Below are 18,278 nucleotides of genomic sequence, written 5' to 3'. Positions count from 1 at the left end.
ACTCCCAAAGAAAAGTGACGCCTCTGGTGACGTCAGGTTGATATCTTTAACTGCGCATGCGTGTGTCAGTGTCCCCCTTCGGACGTGTGTCCTAAAGATTGCAAATGATATATTATTGCTGAGAAATTTAACACATAACTTAATAACATTGAAGGCGTATACAATGCTCCGACTCAGTGTAAGAGCAGCTGATGCTGCAGCCCGGGTAAGTCTTTGATTCTTTTGTAGAACGTCAGCTTGATAGCGGCTCGCTAGCTCGTTGACCCAGCAGAGCCTCGTCCAAAGGCCTGGTGCTAATGCCCACTGCGGTACCGTTAGAGATTACATGGAGATATAAAACATGATGTCTTCGTGTTTTATATCGATGTGAACTAAGCTGCTGCCGAATTGAATTTTATTTGTATAGATAATCAGATAGCAGAATGCATAGCGAGGGACCTTCTTCCATTCAGGGGTCACTGGTAGCAACAGTGTCACTGGGACCACAATACAAGAGGCCTGATAAATAGAAGTGAATGCAAGCTGCAAAAGATGGTCAAACATTATTAACATTAAAACACTCTCAAGGCATTGACCAAAATAATAAAATGACTGCTCATAGGATCTACTTAAACCAACATGTGTTAACGTTGACATTTGGCTAGGTGGGGGACATTACACCCCTCCCCTCCTTTTGGGGAATCACCTTTTGAATGAAATAAATTAATAAATGCAAAATAAAAGGGAAACATACAAATAATCTACAAATAATAAATAACAAATCAGCTTGTCATTCTCTTTGGGCGTCTAGTTAGTTAGTTATTTATTTATTTAGCACATGTTGAATATTTATTATTTGTGTTTCTCCATCTTCAGAGGCAACTCTGCCAAAGAGGGCCCCGGATCATTCTTCAACATTCTTGCATTCACTTCTCAACATTCTCGAGAAGTGAATGCAAGCTGCAAAAGATGGTCAAACATTATTAACACTAAAACACTCTCAAGGCATAGACCAAAATAATAAAATGACTGCTCATAGGATCTACTTAAACCAACATGCGTTAACGTTGACATTCGGCTAGGTGGGGGACATTACACCCCTCCCCTCCTTTTGGGGACTCACCTTTTGAATGAAATAAATTAATAAATGCAAAATAAAAGGGAAACATACAAATAATCTACAAATAATAAATAACATATCAGCTTGTCATTCTTTTTGGGCGTCTAGTTAGTTAGTTAGTTATTTATTTAGTACACGTTGAATAATTATTATTTGTGGTTCTCCATCTTCAGAGGCAACTCTGCCAAAGAGGGCCCCGGATCATTCTTCAACATTCTCGACCCTATACAGAAGGAAACACTGGGTAAGCCCGTACAAAAGCACACCTCCAACCAAGGGCGTAGGAACCGGGGGGACGGAGGGGACGTGTCCCCTCCAATATCGGAGACAGGCGCATTTGTCCCACCTAAAAATTATACCGGATCTGTCAGGTTTCCGATATGTGTCCCCCCCAATGTTAAACTCATTCCTACGCCCCTGCCTCCACCCCTAAATAAAATGAATGCATTTTTGTTTTTTCTCATACCATACATAGGCTATAAATAATCACATTTGTGGCGTTATCATTGATTTTCAAATCACCAGAACACCCTCATGCTTTCTTTGAGTAAACAGGTTAAATAAATAAGTTAATCTTTGGGAGTACTCCGGCTACCCGCTCACATGGGCCACAATGTTCTGATTCATTTTATGCAGACATTTTTACCCCGCATCTTTTCTGATGTCATCTGTTTTTCTTCATTTCTTCTGCAGTGGTTCAGCTGCTAAAATAGTTGCAGCAGGCTTGGTTTCATTAGGAGGTGGAATCGGGGGTACGGTCCTGTACGCTAAATGGGACTCAAAGTTCCGGACCACGGTGGAGAAGAATGTTCCGTACTCAGATTTGTTATTTGGATTGGCTTTAGGGCCTGCTACCTCTTTGGATTCCACCCCGACCAATAAACAGGTACGAATTAATGCCATTCCGTCGCAGTTTATTTGAAAGCAATCCCATTATGATTACAAGGGAATGGAGGGACATTGTTACATCTTGTGGGATCAACATAAAAAGATTGCTCTTGTATTTAGTTTGCATGGAACGGTTCAAGTAAAAAATCTGTACTGTAAGGTTCGCTAGTCATAGTTTAGGGCATGTATGCAATTTTCCTCACAGAGGTTCACTGTTTCATTCTAACCTTAACCAATGATATTGTCAGAAACGCTGCGTTTGTCTTTGCGACATAGTTGTCGATGATTTTAATACATCTATTATTGAACACTCTCCTAATGATGCCCGATTCCCCTCGTCAGTCGCAGCCCACCTGCTGCTCAGTGTTAATCCACTGGGACTCAGCCTTACCTCTACTCATTGTTTGGAACATTTATACAGCTGGAGTTGGCCCAGCCACCTTCTCTGATGCTAGAGGAGGCCAAATCATCCAAGATTAAAGCAAAGAAAGTTAAAAAGGCGGAAGTTCCATCTGAGACGGCCGCGACAACCCCTGCCTCGAACATAGAAGGTAAGGTTCATTGGGAGCAGAAGAGACAACATGCTGCCATCATTAATGTCATTTTGTGACATTGTAAAACAGAATCAAATGAAAATATTGGTAAATACTTGCATGAGCCAACTGTCGTATGCTCAATGTTCCGTAAGCATGCTAACATGCTAAGGCTAGCCATGCTTATAAGGGAACATGCTAAGGGCTCCCTCAGACCCTATCTGGAGTTGCAGTGTTTACCCCAGACTGCTGCGGCAATGTGGGAGAGTAACATCATGGTCCATTATTGTGATGTCATGTTGTGAACTTAACCCCCCCATTCCAGAAGGTGGCGAAAATGCGCCTAAAAGCAGTTTGGCAACTGCCATTAAACAACACAAGTTTAACCCCGTAGTGGCCCTATTCCTCAATATCCTAGAATTCAAACAAATGGAAATAAGTGCAGAAATCTTCTTGGCTTTTTTGCAGACCAGTCTTTCTTCCATCTTCCCTGATTGTGTTTCTCCAAATGTGGATCTATTTTCCGCCTTTCGCCGCAGTCCCCCTCAGGTGAGGGTCGGACTTAGCCCCGGAAGTTCTAGTCTCGACTTTTGATTGATTCAATATTGCTGTTTATTTGCATAATAGTATTTGCCTATAACTTAGGTTGACCGAGAGTTATAATTAAATTACCTTGTATTTATAAAGCCTTTAATCACAGTCTCAAAGGGCTTAATCGGCCATATGATGACAGCTCCCGGGCCCCCAGAAGGCAAGAAATAACGCCCTTAATTAGCCAAGGTCAAGACAAGGTCAGCCTGTGTCCTCTGATGGGGTAGGGTGCTATCAGACCTGATGTAGGGTACTGTCTGACCTGATGTAGAGTGCTGTCTGACCTGATGTAGGGTGCTATCAGACCTGATGTAGGGTGATGTTTGACCTGATGTAGGGTGCTGTCTGACCTGATGTAGGGTACTGTCTGACCTGATGTAGGGTGCTGTCTGACCTGATGTAGGGTGCTGTCTGACCTGATGTAGGGTGCTGTCTGACCTGATGTAGGGTGCTGTCTGACCTGATGTAGGGTGCTGTCTGACGTGATGTAGGGTGCTGTTTGACCTGATGTAGAGTGCTGTCTGACCTGATGTAGGGTGCTGTCTGACCTGATGAAGGGTGCTGTCTGACCTGATGTAGGGTGCTGTCTGACCTGATGTAGGGTGCTCTCTGACCTGATGTAGGGTGCTGTTGGACCTGATGTAGGGTGCTGTCTGACCTGATGTAGAGTGCTGTTTGACCTGATGTAGGGTGCTGTTTGACCTGATGTAGGGTGCTGTCTGACCTGATGTAGGGTGCTGTTGGACCTGATGTAGGGTGCTGTCTGACCTGATGTAGGGTGCTGTCTGACCTGATGAAGGGTGCTGTTTGACCTGATGTAGGGTGCTGTCTGACCTGATGTAGGGTGCTGTTTGACCTGATGTAGGGTGCTGTCTGACCTGATGTAGGGTGCTGTCTGACCTGATGAAGGGTGCTGTCTGACCTGATGTAGGGTGCTGTCTGACCTGATGTAGGGTGCTGTTGGACCTGATGTAGGGTGCTGTCTGACCTGATGTAGGGTGCTGTTTGACCTGATGTAGGGTGCTGTTTGTCCTGATGTAGGGTGCTGTTTGTCCTGATGTAGGGTGCTGTCTGACCTGATGTAGGGTGCTGTTGGACCTAATGTAGGGTGTTGTCTGACCTGATGTAGGGTGCTGTTGGACCTGATGTAGGGTGCTGTTGGACCTGATGTAGGGTGCTGTCCGACCTGATAAGATAAGATAAGATAAGATAGTCCTTTATTAATCCCTCTTGGGAGAAATTCACAGGTGACCAGCAGTACAGTAGGAAAAGAGAAGTGCGAAAACAGTATATATACAATAAATTTACTAATTAAAAATAAAATTATAGTACAAAACTATTTGAATAATATAAAATAAACATACTATATACATGTAACTGTCCATCTGTAGGTGACCTGTGTGTTAAGTAAATAAATTAATATGATGTATAATATAAATATAAATGTGCCAAATGTGCAGGGTTCCTGAGGTAATGGAAAAAAAATTAAATAAATAACAAGGTTAACAACAGTCAGTCCTGAGGTGTGGGGTATAGTCCTTAATCAGGTCTGGAAAAAAAGAGCTGTTGGGGCTGTGGAGACGTTGGGTGCGGGGGGTTTGAGGTGTTATAAAGTCTGATAGCTGATGGGATGAAAGAGCCCCCCGAGTGCTTTGAGGCACGTGGCTGAGTGAGTCTGTGGCTGAATGTGCTCCTGAGTCGCCTCAGCTCGGCGTAGAGAGGGTGAGAGGGATTGTCCATGATCGCCTGCAGCCTTCCCCTCATCCTCCTCTCTGTCACAGCCTCCACACAGCCCAGCTTCATCCCCACCACAGAGCTCGCCTTCCTCACCAGCTTATTCAGCCCGCGGGCACCTCTGCTCCCGATGCCTCCTCCCCGGCACACTACAGCAGAGACGGTGGCACTGGCTACCACAGACCGGTAGAGCATCCGTGGTAGCCTAGTGGACACATTGAAAGACCTGAGCCTCCTCAGGAAGAACAGCCTACTCTGTCCCTTCCTGTAGAGGGCCTCAGTGTTGTCTGACCAGTCCAGTTTATTGTTCAGATGCACCCCAAGGAACTTGTAGGTGTCTTCCATCTCCACCTCCTCCCCGTTTATGGAAACAGGTATTGGGGTGCTCTTTCTGCGCCGGAAGTCCACCACCAGCTCCTTGGTTTTCCCGGTGTTGAGCTGAAGGTGGTTCCCGTCACACCATCCCAAAAAGTTCTCAACTAGTTCCCTGTACTCCTCCTCCCTATTGTTTGTGATGCATCCAACAATGGAGGAGGAGAACTTCTGCAGGTGGCATGTTCGGGAGTTGTAGCAGAAATCCGAGGTGTAGAGGGAGAACAAAAACGGATCTTGAGCACCCTGCAGATCTTGAGCACCCTGGGGCTGATGTCGTCCGGTCCTCTGGACTTGTATGTCCTGATCCTGGTGCCGTCTCACGTAGCTGGTGTTGATGATTGGGGTTGTTGTTGCTGGGGTCACTGGGATAGTTGGGGGTGTGGTGAGGGGATGACTGCCCTCTGGGCTGGACATTGGTCCAGCCTCCCTGTAAGTGTGGAAAGGGAGAGAGAGAGAGGGTGGTGCTGAGGGGAGGTGCAAAAGCTGCCATCCCCGGCTCTTGTGGTGCAGCAGAGAGATGAGTAGTGCAGGAGGGGGAGGGGGGTGTTGGTCTGGCCCCAGTTGGTGAGTCAAATCTGTTAAAAAACAGGTTTAGCTTGTCGGCCCGTTCCTGTGCCCCCTCCTGTGATCTTCCAGCATTTTTCATGCCAGTGATGGTTCTCACCCCCGCCCACACCTCTCGGGGGTTGTTCTGCTGCAGCTCCCTCTGTTTTGTTCTTGTACCCGTCTTTAGCCCTCCTCAGTTCCCTCCTCAGCTCTCTCTGTATTTCCCTCTGTGTGTCCTTATTGTCTCCTGCCATGAAGGCTCTCCTCTCCCGGTTCAGCAGGACTCTGATGTCCCTGTTGATCCAGGGTTTGCTGTTGGGGAAGCAGCAAACCTTCTTGGTGGGGACAACACTCTTCTCACAGAACTTTATTTAGTCTTTGACGAATTGAGTGAGACCCTCAATATCGTCGCCGTAGTCTTCCTGAAACATCTCCCAGTCTGTTGTCGTGTAGCACTCCATCAGGGCCTCCTCAGCCTCGACACACCACTGCTGCACAGTCCATGACCAGTCCACCCTACATGGCAACGATGTTGCCATGTAGGGTGCTGTTTGACATGATGGGGTAGGGTGCTGTTTGACATGATAGGGTAGGGTGCTATTTGACATGATGGGGTAGGGTGCTGTTTGACCTGATGTAGGGTGCTGTCTGACCTGATGTAGGGTGCTTTCTGACCTGATGTAGGGTGCTGTTGGACCTGATGTAGGGTGCTGTCTGACCTGATGTAGGGTGCAGTCTGACCTGATGTAGGGTGCTGTCGGACCTGATGTAGGGTGCTGTCGGACCTGATGTAGGGTGCAGTCTGACCTGATGTAGGGTGCTGTCGGACCTGATGTAGGGTGCTGTCAGACCTGATGTAGGGTGCTGTCTGACCAGATGTAGGGTGCTGTCTGACCAGATGTAGGGTGCTGTCTGACCTGATGTAGGGTGCTGTCTGGTCTGATGTAGGGTGCTGTCTGACCTGATGTATGGTGCTGTCTGACCTGATGTATGGTGCTGTCTGACCTGATGTAGGGTGCTGTCTGACCTGATGTAGGGTGCTGTCTGACCTAATGTAGGGTGCTTGTCTGGCCTGATGTAGGTTGCTGTTAACCTGATGGGCTAGGGTGCCGTTTGACCTGATGTAGGGTACTGGACCAGCTGTTTGAAAATGTCTGTAATTGACATAAAAACTTTTGAGAATCAGACGTTTATTCACATGAATGTTGAAATCCCCAATAAGCAACCCTTATCTGAATATGTAAGGAAATTCAGACAAACTCTTCTAGAAGAAGTGAGTATGGGCCTGGTACACTATAGCTAAAACGAAATAATCTGAAATGTGTTTCGTATGTTCAAGAGTAATGAGGAGCAGAAAGGGAGCACCTCAAACGAAGCTTCAAGGAGATATTAGGGCAACTCCATTACCTTTCTTTGATTCTGGAGATGATTGGGAGCCAACTGAGATGTGTGGACCAGTAACTCCCAGAGGCAAACTCCTGCTACCACAGCATGGAGCTGTTCCTCATGGGGAGCTTGTCCATGAAGAGAGTGAGGGGCATCGCCCATTGACTTCATTATAAATACTTTTAATACTTGAAAAGTATTAAAGGTATAAAGAAAATAAGAAGCGCACATCTCAATATGTACGTTTTGAAGTTGAAGCAAAGTTTCTGCTACAAACATCACAGAAGAGAATAAATACCAAAAAACAAGACCAAGCTAACATAAGTGTGAGAGCCAGCTCTCACACTAATGAGATGCAGAATAACAAGGTTTGTATTTCTTTGCAACCACACGAATAAGTGTCTAGACCCTTACAGCTGCTGGAAGCACTTTACTTCAGACTCTTTTTAGTGGAGGCGTCTGGATGAACCTTGGATTCACTCACCTGGCTTGAGGATGTTTTACATTGAGCCGCCTGTTTCCAGCACTCCGGCAACATGTTGTGTTTCTGCGGTGCATCACCATATCAGAGTTGGAGTAGTAATGACATGTGTCCCTCCAGAGGCTTCAGCAGAGGCCTCCCACATCATCTCCGCTATGGGTGAGGTCCCTTCGGTCCCAGCTCCTCAAGACACTCAGGCACCCAAAGGTGAACCACTAAACCCCCGTCTGCCTGCGCCGCCGCCGCCATCACTTCTCCCCTTTTCTTCTGCTCATTGGTTTATGTGGTGTTTTAATTATTTTAGATCTTAAGTGTATAATATGTCATTTCTGCAGCTAGCGGTCTCTCAATAAAAATAGTAACAAAATACTTAGTTTGTTGAAGTAGGGAACGTGGGACTTAGGGTTAGGGCTAACCCTAATGTTAGGGTAACCTAGGGTTACCCTCACCCTAGGGTTCGGGTGAGGGAAACCCTAACCCTAGGGTAACCTAGGGTTACCCTCACCCTAGGGTTAGGGTGAGGGAAACCCTAACCCTAGGGTAACCTAGGGTTAGGTTAGGGTTAGGGTAACCCTCACCCAAACCCTAGGGTATACCTAGGGTAACCGAGGGTTAGGGATTTCCTAACAATGAAATATAATTGTATAATTTAATAAAATAAATATTAATTCCCATATGAAATAGTAAAAAAAAACATATTTATGGGAAACACAGTCCACTGTGGACGGCATTGTTCTTCGGACAGATAAAAAAATACAAATGAAAATGACCCGCTGTAAGAAAGTCTTGAGTGGGAACACTACATTAGCTCGGTGACGGCAAGAGCCACTTGTCAAACATCGTGGTTTACATCAAAAGCTACATAAATATTAAGGGTGTTGTTTTGATAAATTTCCCCGGAGATTGGGAGTAAAAGTTAGACGACGCCATAGACATGCGGCCGTTATTTAGCGGAACGTTACTGTGAATAAACTACGGATAGGTTTGAGCGTTTCTGGAAAACAATCAGATGATGTAAGGACACAACTCACCAAAATACATCATGGGTCTAATAGCTTTTAGATATTTGAATGCAGAAATGTTACATATTATGCCTTTTTATATTCAACATCCGTGTTCCGTCAATTTACCGACCCTGATTTCCTGTTTCTTTTCTCTCATGCACCCATGTCTTATCACATCATTTATTTTGATGTTCTTCCTTGTGATGTTTTCATTTGAATTATCAGTTTTTCCCAAAGGGTGTTTTCCTGTTTTTCCAGCAGTTAGGGATGGATGCATCACTTAATGTCAGTTTCTTTACTCACCAAATTATAGATAGTAAAAAAGATAGAAACAACTGCTGTCTACCTAAAATAGCCAGTGAGCCCAAAACTATATATATATATTTTTAAACGTGGTCATATGTCTTATATGATCGTCAACAAGGTAAGTTACGCCATCTGGTTGTCTTTTCTGATGCACTCATCTGAACGTGATCCAGAACGCACATCAGAAGTCAGTCAGGTCACATCAGAACGTGACCTGACTGGACCCATTTGGTCAGTCAGCATTTCTGCGTTGTCCTTTTTTGCAGAAGAATGTCCCACATTGTGGGACATTTGGGTCTAATCGACTAGTGCTGGGGTGTAGGATGAATCAGTGTTTATTTGTGTTACGCGTCAAGCGTTAATATAGACTTCAAAAGACTGAGTGTGTGTGTGTTGATCATGATGATACCAGAGGCTAGAACTCTAAGGTCAAAGCTATTTCTTTTTCTCTCTATTCTAGCTGAAATGGTGGGTTCATTGCCTCTTTATTAATCACAGGCTGCATGAGAGATCATTACTATCACGGTGGCGTCCCCCCGCCCTTCATTTACAGCCAGTGCTTTGACACACCCAATAGAACACTTGGGTTGAATGCAAGATTGAAATAAATAAATGTTGTGTTTTTATAGAACAGTGTGAAGAATGCCATCAACTTAGCCCCCCAGAAACGGCACTAAGCAGCGAAGAGCCTTCAGAACCAGGAGACGTGTTGACGGCACCAGAAGAACCTCTCAAGGAGCGGCCGGCTGAAGAAGTCACCGCTAGGATAGCCCAGCAAGACCAGGCTGACCAGGACACACTCGCATGTAGGCTGTGTGTGTGTGTGTGTGTGTGTGTGTGTGTGTGTGTGTGTGTGTGTGAGATTCATAATGAGTCCTTATCTTTGTTCTATAGTTGTGTCGGACAAGCTTGAGGATTCCCTGGCCAGCTCAGCCACCGCCACACTGCAGGCCATTGCAGCTCAGGAAGCTGCTCTCCAAGCAATTCTGCAGCACACTCAGAAGCTGAAGGAGGCGATGGAGACTGAGGTACTTCACATCAATTACTGTCAGTTTGTCTGGGCTTTGAGAAACAGTTTATTAAAGGCCGTAGGCTTGACTTGGATATTGAGTCGTTCATCATGCGGCTAACAGTCTTGACAACTAGTACTACTACTAATCTGCCACGATACCTTTTGCTGGATGATTTATTTTCCAGAAATAATGGCGATAAATGATATTTAAATTGTAAGCGTATTTTATAAGACTAAAGATAGTGGCTGAATTCAGGCAGTGTGATCGCGGTGCAACGTTTCAATGAGCTGAAGGGTGAGTGTAGGAGGAGGTCTGTGTCTTAGATGATGGAAGTTGCTATGTGCGGGCCTTCACTCCCTTATGGTCTGTCTCCACCGTGGTCTATAAACCCACAAAGATTAGGAGAAGAGAATCAAGAAATACTGAGGGAAAAATCGGACCATCAGAGCCTTTCATCTATTAACACCAGTTGCGTTGCGAATATGCAAATAATGTCCGGGAAACTTCTTTTAGACCCTGGTTGCTGTAGTGGAACCAGGTTGTCCTAAAGTTCCTATTTCCTGGGTTCCAGAGAGAGGCGTTGTAATGCAAACCGCTGTACGAGTGGTGTTAGGATTGGGTCGATATTTATTCAATTTTATCACCAGTCATAACTATGCATTGTGTTTCTGATTATTTTTAAGTTTACTAGAGCACAAATTGTTTATAAGAGTATAAGGTTATTCGTAGATCTAGCCTATAATTTTGTCTGTATGCGCCTACCTCAGCTGAGCTAAGGTCTCAACTCACAAGGTCCACCCTTAACCAGAGGTCTTAACTAACAAGGTCCACCCTCAACCAGAGGTCTTAACTCACAAGGTCCACCCTTAACCAGAGGTCTTCACTAACAAGGTCCACCCTCAACCAGAGGTCTCAACTAACAAGGTCCACCCTCAACCAGAGGTCTCAACTAACAAGGTTGACCCTTAACCAGAGGTCTTAACTAACGGACCAGCCTTCAAAGATATTCCGATGTTGGAATTGTAACGTCATTTAAAATTTAGTTCTATACAAAGTTATGCCCGTCTAAATATCCTATGAGTGTAAAATAGGGTAACGAATGGAAGTTTGTGGATTTCAGGGATTATGATAAGTGAGGAATCTTTAAATCATCCATGTTTTGCAGACGAGTTTTTGAGGTTGTTTTTCTATATGATAAATAACAGTAGGCAATATTGAGGTCAGAACAAATGATCAAGGTCATGTCCATGTATCGCACAATAAGTCCATGTCCTAATTATCATGGACTAATGCCAGGTCAACTCTCAATGATTTGGCGTGAACTAGATTGAACAATACAATAATCCAAAAGGTCTCGTGGTGATGATGATGGTTATGATGCCCAGGTCTCCGCTGAGCAGAGGTCTTCCCACTGGAAGGATCTAGAAGATGCTGTGGGTGCACGAAGTCGCAACGTAGAAGAGGCTGGAGCAGCTCTAGTGCAGGCCAGGTACGATACATCTTGACCCCTGACACGACAATAAAAACTAGTAATCATTTTACTTAAGCAAAATATGATGAAGATAAAATATGGGTTCCTCAATATGGTTTTGATTCAACAGCCAGACTCCAGTTGTTGTGTTAATCCCTTCTCCCCTGATGTGACCCCTAATGTGACCCCTGATGTGACCTCTGTGAGCAGAGCCTCTCTGGACTCCCTCCGGGCGGTGGTGGAATCGGCCAAGGACTCCAGGGTGGCGGCGCTCCGCCCGATGGTCCTGGCAGCGGAGGAGAACCTCCACAGCATGACGGTGGACCTGGACCGGGCCGTGGATAAGGTCTGTGTTGTGAAAGTACAAGAGACGTCGAAGAACCCTTTCTCCTCCACATTATGGTTCACTCTGTACTGCCACGACAAAGCATCATGCAAAATTCATGGAAAAGTTTAAATATTTAAACCCAAGCGAGTGAAATCCGTGTGAACCAGGCTGTTCGCGCCGCACCATTCATCTATCATGCCAACGTTTTTTCTGGCAGAAAATTAGCCTCTAAACGTGTCTTTGTGTTGACTTTTTATTGGTTTGCACCGTGCCTTTTTTGAGGCTCAGTGTGAGTAGCGCTGTGTTTAAAGCCTGCGTCCGAGTTGGTTCAGGCTTCCCAGAAACCAATAGTATAAGGTTTTTGTATGGGCCACATTTCATGCACGAAGTTTGTGTGTGTTGTAGAAATGGCGATAACTCACTCTTTCCTAAACCTCAACCTAAAACACATTTTTTTAAATTACAAAGTGTTGAATTCCATCTGAAACAGTGGGCTCACTGGCTATTTAAGATTGAAGCTTGTTATAATGGCACCATCCATTGTGAGTACAGGTTCCAACATTGTCAATTGAAGTGTGTCAAAAGTTCATCAGAATTTGTAAATCAAAATAATCATAACGGTAATACTAGTATTGGTACGGACTCTCTTGGATATTTTAATATCCTTAAGGGTTGTATCAGCGGGTGACGTCACTTCTGTTGGTATTGAGGCGAGATCCCAAACAAACCGAGCCAGCTCGCCCCTCCCTTCCGTGTTTCGCGCATCCAATCAAAACTATCATGAACGCAGCGCAAAACCACCCACCCATTGTCGGTGATGGGTTTGAATACTATTTATTTTGGTTTTGAGTGGTTAGTAGTACCATTTGTTTTTGTGTGCAATCTCGGAGCATAGGCTGCCTACAGAGACGGGTTTTTTTTGATAGCCTGCTTAAGGGGCAGACGGCTCGTGAGGAAAGATCAGATGAATGTGATCATCTATGTTTCGGCCTACAATCGCTGGTACAACCGTTTATAGTCCAACCGATAATATGTGCATGTATTTATTGCAGGAATATGTTGTACCCGCTGTTATACAAAAACAACATTTATTCGGCAGAGCTGTCTCTATATTTGAATGTCATGTGACGTGTGTAGGTGCAGTCTGTATTTGAATGTCATGTGACGTGTGTAGGTGCAGTCTGTATTTGAATGTCATGTGACGTGTGTAGGTGCAGTCTGTATTTGAATGTCATGTGACGTGTGTAGGTGCAGTCTGTATTTGAATGTCATGTGACGTGTGTAGGTGCAGTCTGTGGAGTCGGAAGCTAAGATCGTCTCCCAGTACAGTGAACTGGTCAACGAGGCCAAGCAGCAGTTCCAGAGGGAGTTGAGCAGCATCACTCCAGAGATCCAGGCCAATTGGAAAGGACTGTGTAAGAGGACCCTATAGACAAACGCACGCTGCTCTGTGATAGGTCCATCCCTCGCTATATTGAGTCTGGGTTCTCTCCCCAGCCGGCACGTTGTCCGTTGATGATCTCAACGCGCTGATCGCCCACGCCCACCGTCGCATCGACCAACTGAACCGGGAGATGGCGGAGCAGAGGGTTCGCGAGCAGGTTCACATCGAGGCGGCGCTGGAGCAGCAGAAGTTGGAGGACCAGAAGGCCTTGGAGAAGGCCGTCAGTCTGGCTGTGGAACACAACCTGGAGAGAGCACGGCTAGAACAAGAGAGGAAGGTGGGGATCGAGGATCTAAGAGGATTTGCTTATGGAAGCTTGCTCTGTAAACGCGTATTCTAAACTGACTTCAAGACGTTGACGGCCGTACCTGTTACTCCTGCAGCAGGTGGAGCTGAGGGAGGTGATGGAGGCGGAGATGAGGACGCAGCTCCGCCGACAGGCCGCCGCCCACACCGACCACCTCCGAGACGTCCTGAAGGTCCAGGAGCAGGAGCTGCAGGCGGAGGCTGAGGAGGTCTGATGGTGGTCTCTTATCCAGATGATGCCAGTGTTGGCGCTACTCGTCGTTAGAAGGGCTCGTAAAACAAGGCTTCTAGATGAGCGTCTCTTTGGAGGTCATTTAAGCTGGCATTGCTATGCAGGGTATTGCATTGTTAATCGGATCATTAATAACCTTCAACCAGACCAGATCAATAATAAAAACAGAATCCTCACCAATGACTAAACGTAAGGTGCAATAACATCTAAATGCATCTCCAACTTCCCACAACCTGTCTGGTACCAAGCTGAGGAATCCCTTTATCCAATCACAGCGCTCCTTGCTCCTATGCCCTCAATCTTGGCTGGACGAGCGAAACACATCTTCCCTCATTGCTAATATTGATTATCGAAGTCTGTATTCTTTTACACGATCAACATTGCATTATCTTTATCAATAACGAGTCCAGTGACAAATACCTATGATTTGGATAGCGGCTAAATCCCACTGGACAGGCTTACCTGGAGGTATCACTGGTGGTTAGGGTTAGGGTTAGTATTAGGACGACCTGGAGGTATCACTGGTGGTTAGGGTTAGGATGACCTGAAGCTATCACTGGTGGTCAGGGTTAGGGTTAGGACGACCTGAAGGTATCACTGGTGGTCAGGGTTAGGGTTAGGGTTAGGATGACCTGAAGGTATCACTGGTGGTCAGCGTCAGGGTTAGGGTTAGGATGAAATGAAGCTAACACTGGTGGTCAGGGTTAGGGTTAGGGTTAGGACGACCTGAAGGTATCACTGGTGGTCAGGGTTAGGGTTAGGATGACCTGAAGCTATCACTGGTGGTCAGGGTCAGGGTTAGGGTTAGGGTTAGGATGACCTGAAGGTATCATAAACCCTAACCCTAAAATAAGCTTTAATGTCCTCATTCAACCATGATCTGGTCTTTTACTATGAAATATAGTAAGATGAATTAGATAATTAATGTGAGAAAATCTTATACAGGCCATATTTCAATTGAAATTAATTGGGAATTGAAATGTGAACATTATCTTGGTCACAGATGTCTTCTTATTTACCCTTATTTCACGTGTGACAATGCCAAAACAAAAAAATATTTATTTGAAATATGAACCGCTTATCCCATCCTTAGAAAGGTAAATGCAAAAGTATTTTAAACTACATTTAACAATTATCAATTTAATTGAAAATAAAATTTGGCATCATGTTCTGGATCCATTGGGTGCAATTATGAGAATTGCCGAATGGTCAGAGCAATGTGGTCGACATTGCTGACAGCTCCGACCCAATTCCCCAGCAAGTCTCTGAACTCTGATTTTGCGGCTTATACACAGGGAGGGTCTGACAGGGATGGGATCGGAACACATCCGTCAATCATTTTGATTGATAATTGGCTGCTGTCATTGGTTAAAACGTGGCATGTTTAACCTTGTTCTGTCTGTAGGTGCTGAGCAGTAAGATGATGGAGCAGGAGACGCGCTACCGCCAGCTGACCCAGGAGCAACTGGATAACTTCACCCTGGACATGAATGCTGCCTACGCCCGTCTGAAGGGGATGGAGGAGGCCATTGACAGTAAGACCCAGCAGGCCTCTCGCTTCTATGCATACATTCCTTTGTTTTATGTCATTAAGTGATTTGATATATATAGCTTAATATATTTATATAATTTATATAAAATTGATATAATTATATAATATATATAAACACAGACAGTAAAGTACTACGGATTATAATATAGAATAGGCTCACAAAGCAACCATCATTCAAGCAGATTCTCAAAAGACTGCATCAAAATAACTGACAACCAGCAGGACCTAGGTTATACATTTTGTTTTGTTCCAAATTATTTCCAACAATGTTCAAACCCAGATGAATCCATTGTTTTATGCGGGGTAAAGGTCTTCAATTGGAGAACTAATGTATTGATCTCTAATAGCGTTCTATCTCACTACTTTATAAAGGGGCTCTTGCATGCCATCTCTATGCTTCACACACACAGCCTTCAAATGTTTATTTTCCGTTTGTTATCCGCCATCTTTATTTTTCAGCATACATTGACAATTCTCTTAACACCTACTCGTATATTTGTTGCCTAGGTGTTTTTTTTGGTGTGGAAAAAGTATGCTATTGTTTCCACAAATGTACGCAGATGGAAAATCAGTTGAATGTGTATAATACAGTCTGTGCTTTTCACCGTTGAAGGTGTTTTAGTGGTTGATCCCATTCTCTTCATGTGGCGCTCAGGTCATGTGATCGCAGAGGAAGAGGCTCGTAAAGCCCACCAGCTGTGGCTCTCGGTGGAGGCGCTGGGCTACACTTTGAGGAGCTCCACCCTTGACTCCCTGACCCGGCCCCTGGAGCCTGCCGCCCAGGCCATCAGAGAGAGCTGTCAGGACGAGTTTGCCGTGGCGCTGGCCGCCGCCCTGCCGGAGGAGTCGCTGCAGCGCGGCGTCTACAGCGAGGAGTCACTCCGCGCGCGCTTCAACGCCCTCCGCTCCCTGGCGCGCCGGGTGGCCCTGGTGGACGAGTCCCACAACTCGTTGTACCAGTACTTCCTGTCCTACCTCCAGGCCGCGCTGCTCTTTGAGGAGAGGCAGGAGGCCCCACCCGCTAAGATCAGCAGTCAGGACTTGGACCCCTTTAAGATCCTCTCCTATGCAAGTTACAGCCTGGAGCAGGGGGACCTCGAGCTGGCCGCCAAGCTGGTGAACCAGCTGAGAGGAGAGGCCAGACGAGTGGTTCAGGACTGGCTGGTTGAGGCCAGACTGACCCTGGAGACTAAACAGGTGGTGAGTCTTCTGTCTGCGTATGCTAATGCCGTTGGTCTGGGGACCACCCAGGCTCCATAGTTCCTCCTGATACTTCACCAGTACTTTAGTTATAGAAGCATTATAATAGTCACTCAAATGATTCTTTCTTTGCTTTTACTTTGATTCATATTTAAGAATGGTATCAATGCAGCTGATCTGTGTCGTGCTGAGGTTGATGTTTTCTGAGATGCAAAGCAGCCAAATGTCTCCAGGTGTGTTTCTGGATGTTCAGATGTGAAACGTATTACTCTTGTTAAGAATGGGTGTGTTCCAATAAATCACAGACAACAATTAGAAGGGTTTTCTTTACTGTTATTAATACATAATTTATGCAGATGTGTTCTAGCCTGTGGTGTCTCAGGCTGATGAAACTTGAGTATATGGTACATATTCACAAATAGGTGCATAAAGTATTCTAACATCTTATTTTAAATATGAACTCAAACTTGAATGTTGCAAACAAAATAATTATTGGTGTATCCCATTTGAACCTCAGTCCACAAAATACAAAAATTATGAATTAACTCGAATGAGTCTAAAAAATGTTTTATGTAGAAACGTTTGGTATTAACATACACAATTATTGCATCTCCTCCTAGTTGTAAGATTTGCTTTATGTCAACAGCCATTTCAAAACATTGCAAAACTATCTAAAGATATTTGAATCAGAGCGGTTGATGTCCTTAAGAAAATTGTTTTTGTTCAAGGTGCATACATAAAACAAGACTGTCAGGAACAACACGTCATATGGTATATGAGAAAACGATATACAAAGTACACAAAAAATATGCCATCTTCTGTGTGGCTGGTGAAAAGTAATTAGTGCAGATCTTGAGGTGTCTGGTCAGCAGCTGGACGCTGGGGGTCATCCGGAGTCCAGGGACCTGTTCCTGAAGACCTGGCCCCAGAGGAGAGCGGGACTGCCGGATCTTCCCCGCTCCTTCCACAGTCCTGCAGGTCCAGTCGTGGAAAAAGAACACTAACAAAATAAGAGGTTGTGAAAGCCGCCCTAATTTATTATCTCACACAAGCAACTGCAAAGAACTTCCGTTCTGGAATCAGGCTCAGCATGCCAGTCGGGGAAAGTTGCCCGCCTGGTATTGGATGGCAGCGACAGTGGGAAGTGAAGCGTTCGTGTTACATTTCCGAAATGTGTGGATCCCTCCTACATGCACTGACCAATCACAACACTATGTGTCGGGGCTCCTGAGGAGACCCCTGAGGATGAGGCTGTCCCACTAAGAGTCGACCACACCCACATTCTAACATGACTCCAGGAAGCTCAACCACTAGGTGTCAGCAGGTACTCGAAGCTGGGTGATCTTTTAGTGGACGAGTTGCATGGTCTGAAGGGGGACTGTGGTCAGAGCCTCTGCCCCTCACAATCTGCATGGCCCCGTACAGCACAAACTTCTATCCACGCAATGTCTTAGCCTCTAGTGTTTCTTACCTCACGGTACGTCGTTTCGTTTTGTTAGTCGGGTTGCATCACAAAAACAAGTCCAGCTGAAAGAGTCTAAAAATTATTTGCTACGTACTTTCCAACATTAATTGATTAATCTGCAAGTTGCTAGAAATAAACCAACCCTAAGCATCCTCTTTATCACAATATAAAATACTATTTATCATAGTAGGTTAAGCTAACAGAAACAGGGTTACACCTTTCAAAGAATAATGCATCCTATTCCACAGTTATACTACACGAGGGATTTGTATCATTGCAAATGAAGGGCTATTGCCCACCGGCACACATTACTTGAGGCCAATC

General features: G+C 45.2%; 1 protein-coding gene across 1 annotated transcript; it reads left to right on the top strand.

Annotated features, from left to right (window-relative positions):
- Nucleotides 1–106: 106 nt before the first annotated feature.
- immt (inner membrane protein, mitochondrial (mitofilin)) lies at nt 107–17,130 on the top strand. Its single transcript, XM_079744457.1, has 14 exons — nt 107–205; nt 1,273–1,343; nt 1,793–1,985; nt 2,409–2,538; nt 7,754–7,840; nt 9,573–9,749; nt 9,838–9,971; nt 11,342–11,445; nt 11,638–11,773; nt 13,041–13,170; nt 13,253–13,476; nt 13,583–13,714; nt 15,143–15,272; nt 15,945–17,130. The coding sequence occupies exons 1-14, from the start codon at nt 164–166 to the stop codon at nt 16,547–16,549; spliced, it is 2,295 nt and encodes a 764-aa protein (XP_079600583.1). The 5' UTR covers nt 107–163; the 3' UTR covers nt 16,550–17,130.
- Nucleotides 17,131–18,278: the final 1,148 nt, after the last annotated feature.

The sequence above is a fragment of the Pollachius pollachius genome (genome assembly GCF_949987615.1).
Source record: "Pollachius pollachius genome assembly, chromosome: 10".
NCBI classification, from domain to species: domain Eukaryota; kingdom Metazoa; phylum Chordata; class Actinopteri; order Gadiformes; family Gadidae; genus Pollachius; species Pollachius pollachius.
The sequence above is the reverse complement of the archived record's forward strand: the minus strand, read 5'-3'. Positions and strand labels throughout refer to the sequence as shown.

Bases quoted from the DNA above. Each gene is read 5' to 3' on its own strand.
- immt (XM_079744457.1), top strand. From the start codon at position 164: ATGCTCCGACTCAGTGTAAGAGCAGCTGATGCTGCAGCCCGG. The intron at 1,344-1,792 runs GTAAGCCCGTAC...TTTCTTCTGCAG, and splicing joins TATACAGAAGGAAACACTGG to TGGTTCAGCTGCTAAAATAG. The intron at 15,273-15,944 runs GTAAGACCCAGC...TGTGGCGCTCAG, and splicing joins GATGGAGGAGGCCATTGACA to GTCATGTGATCGCAGAGGAA.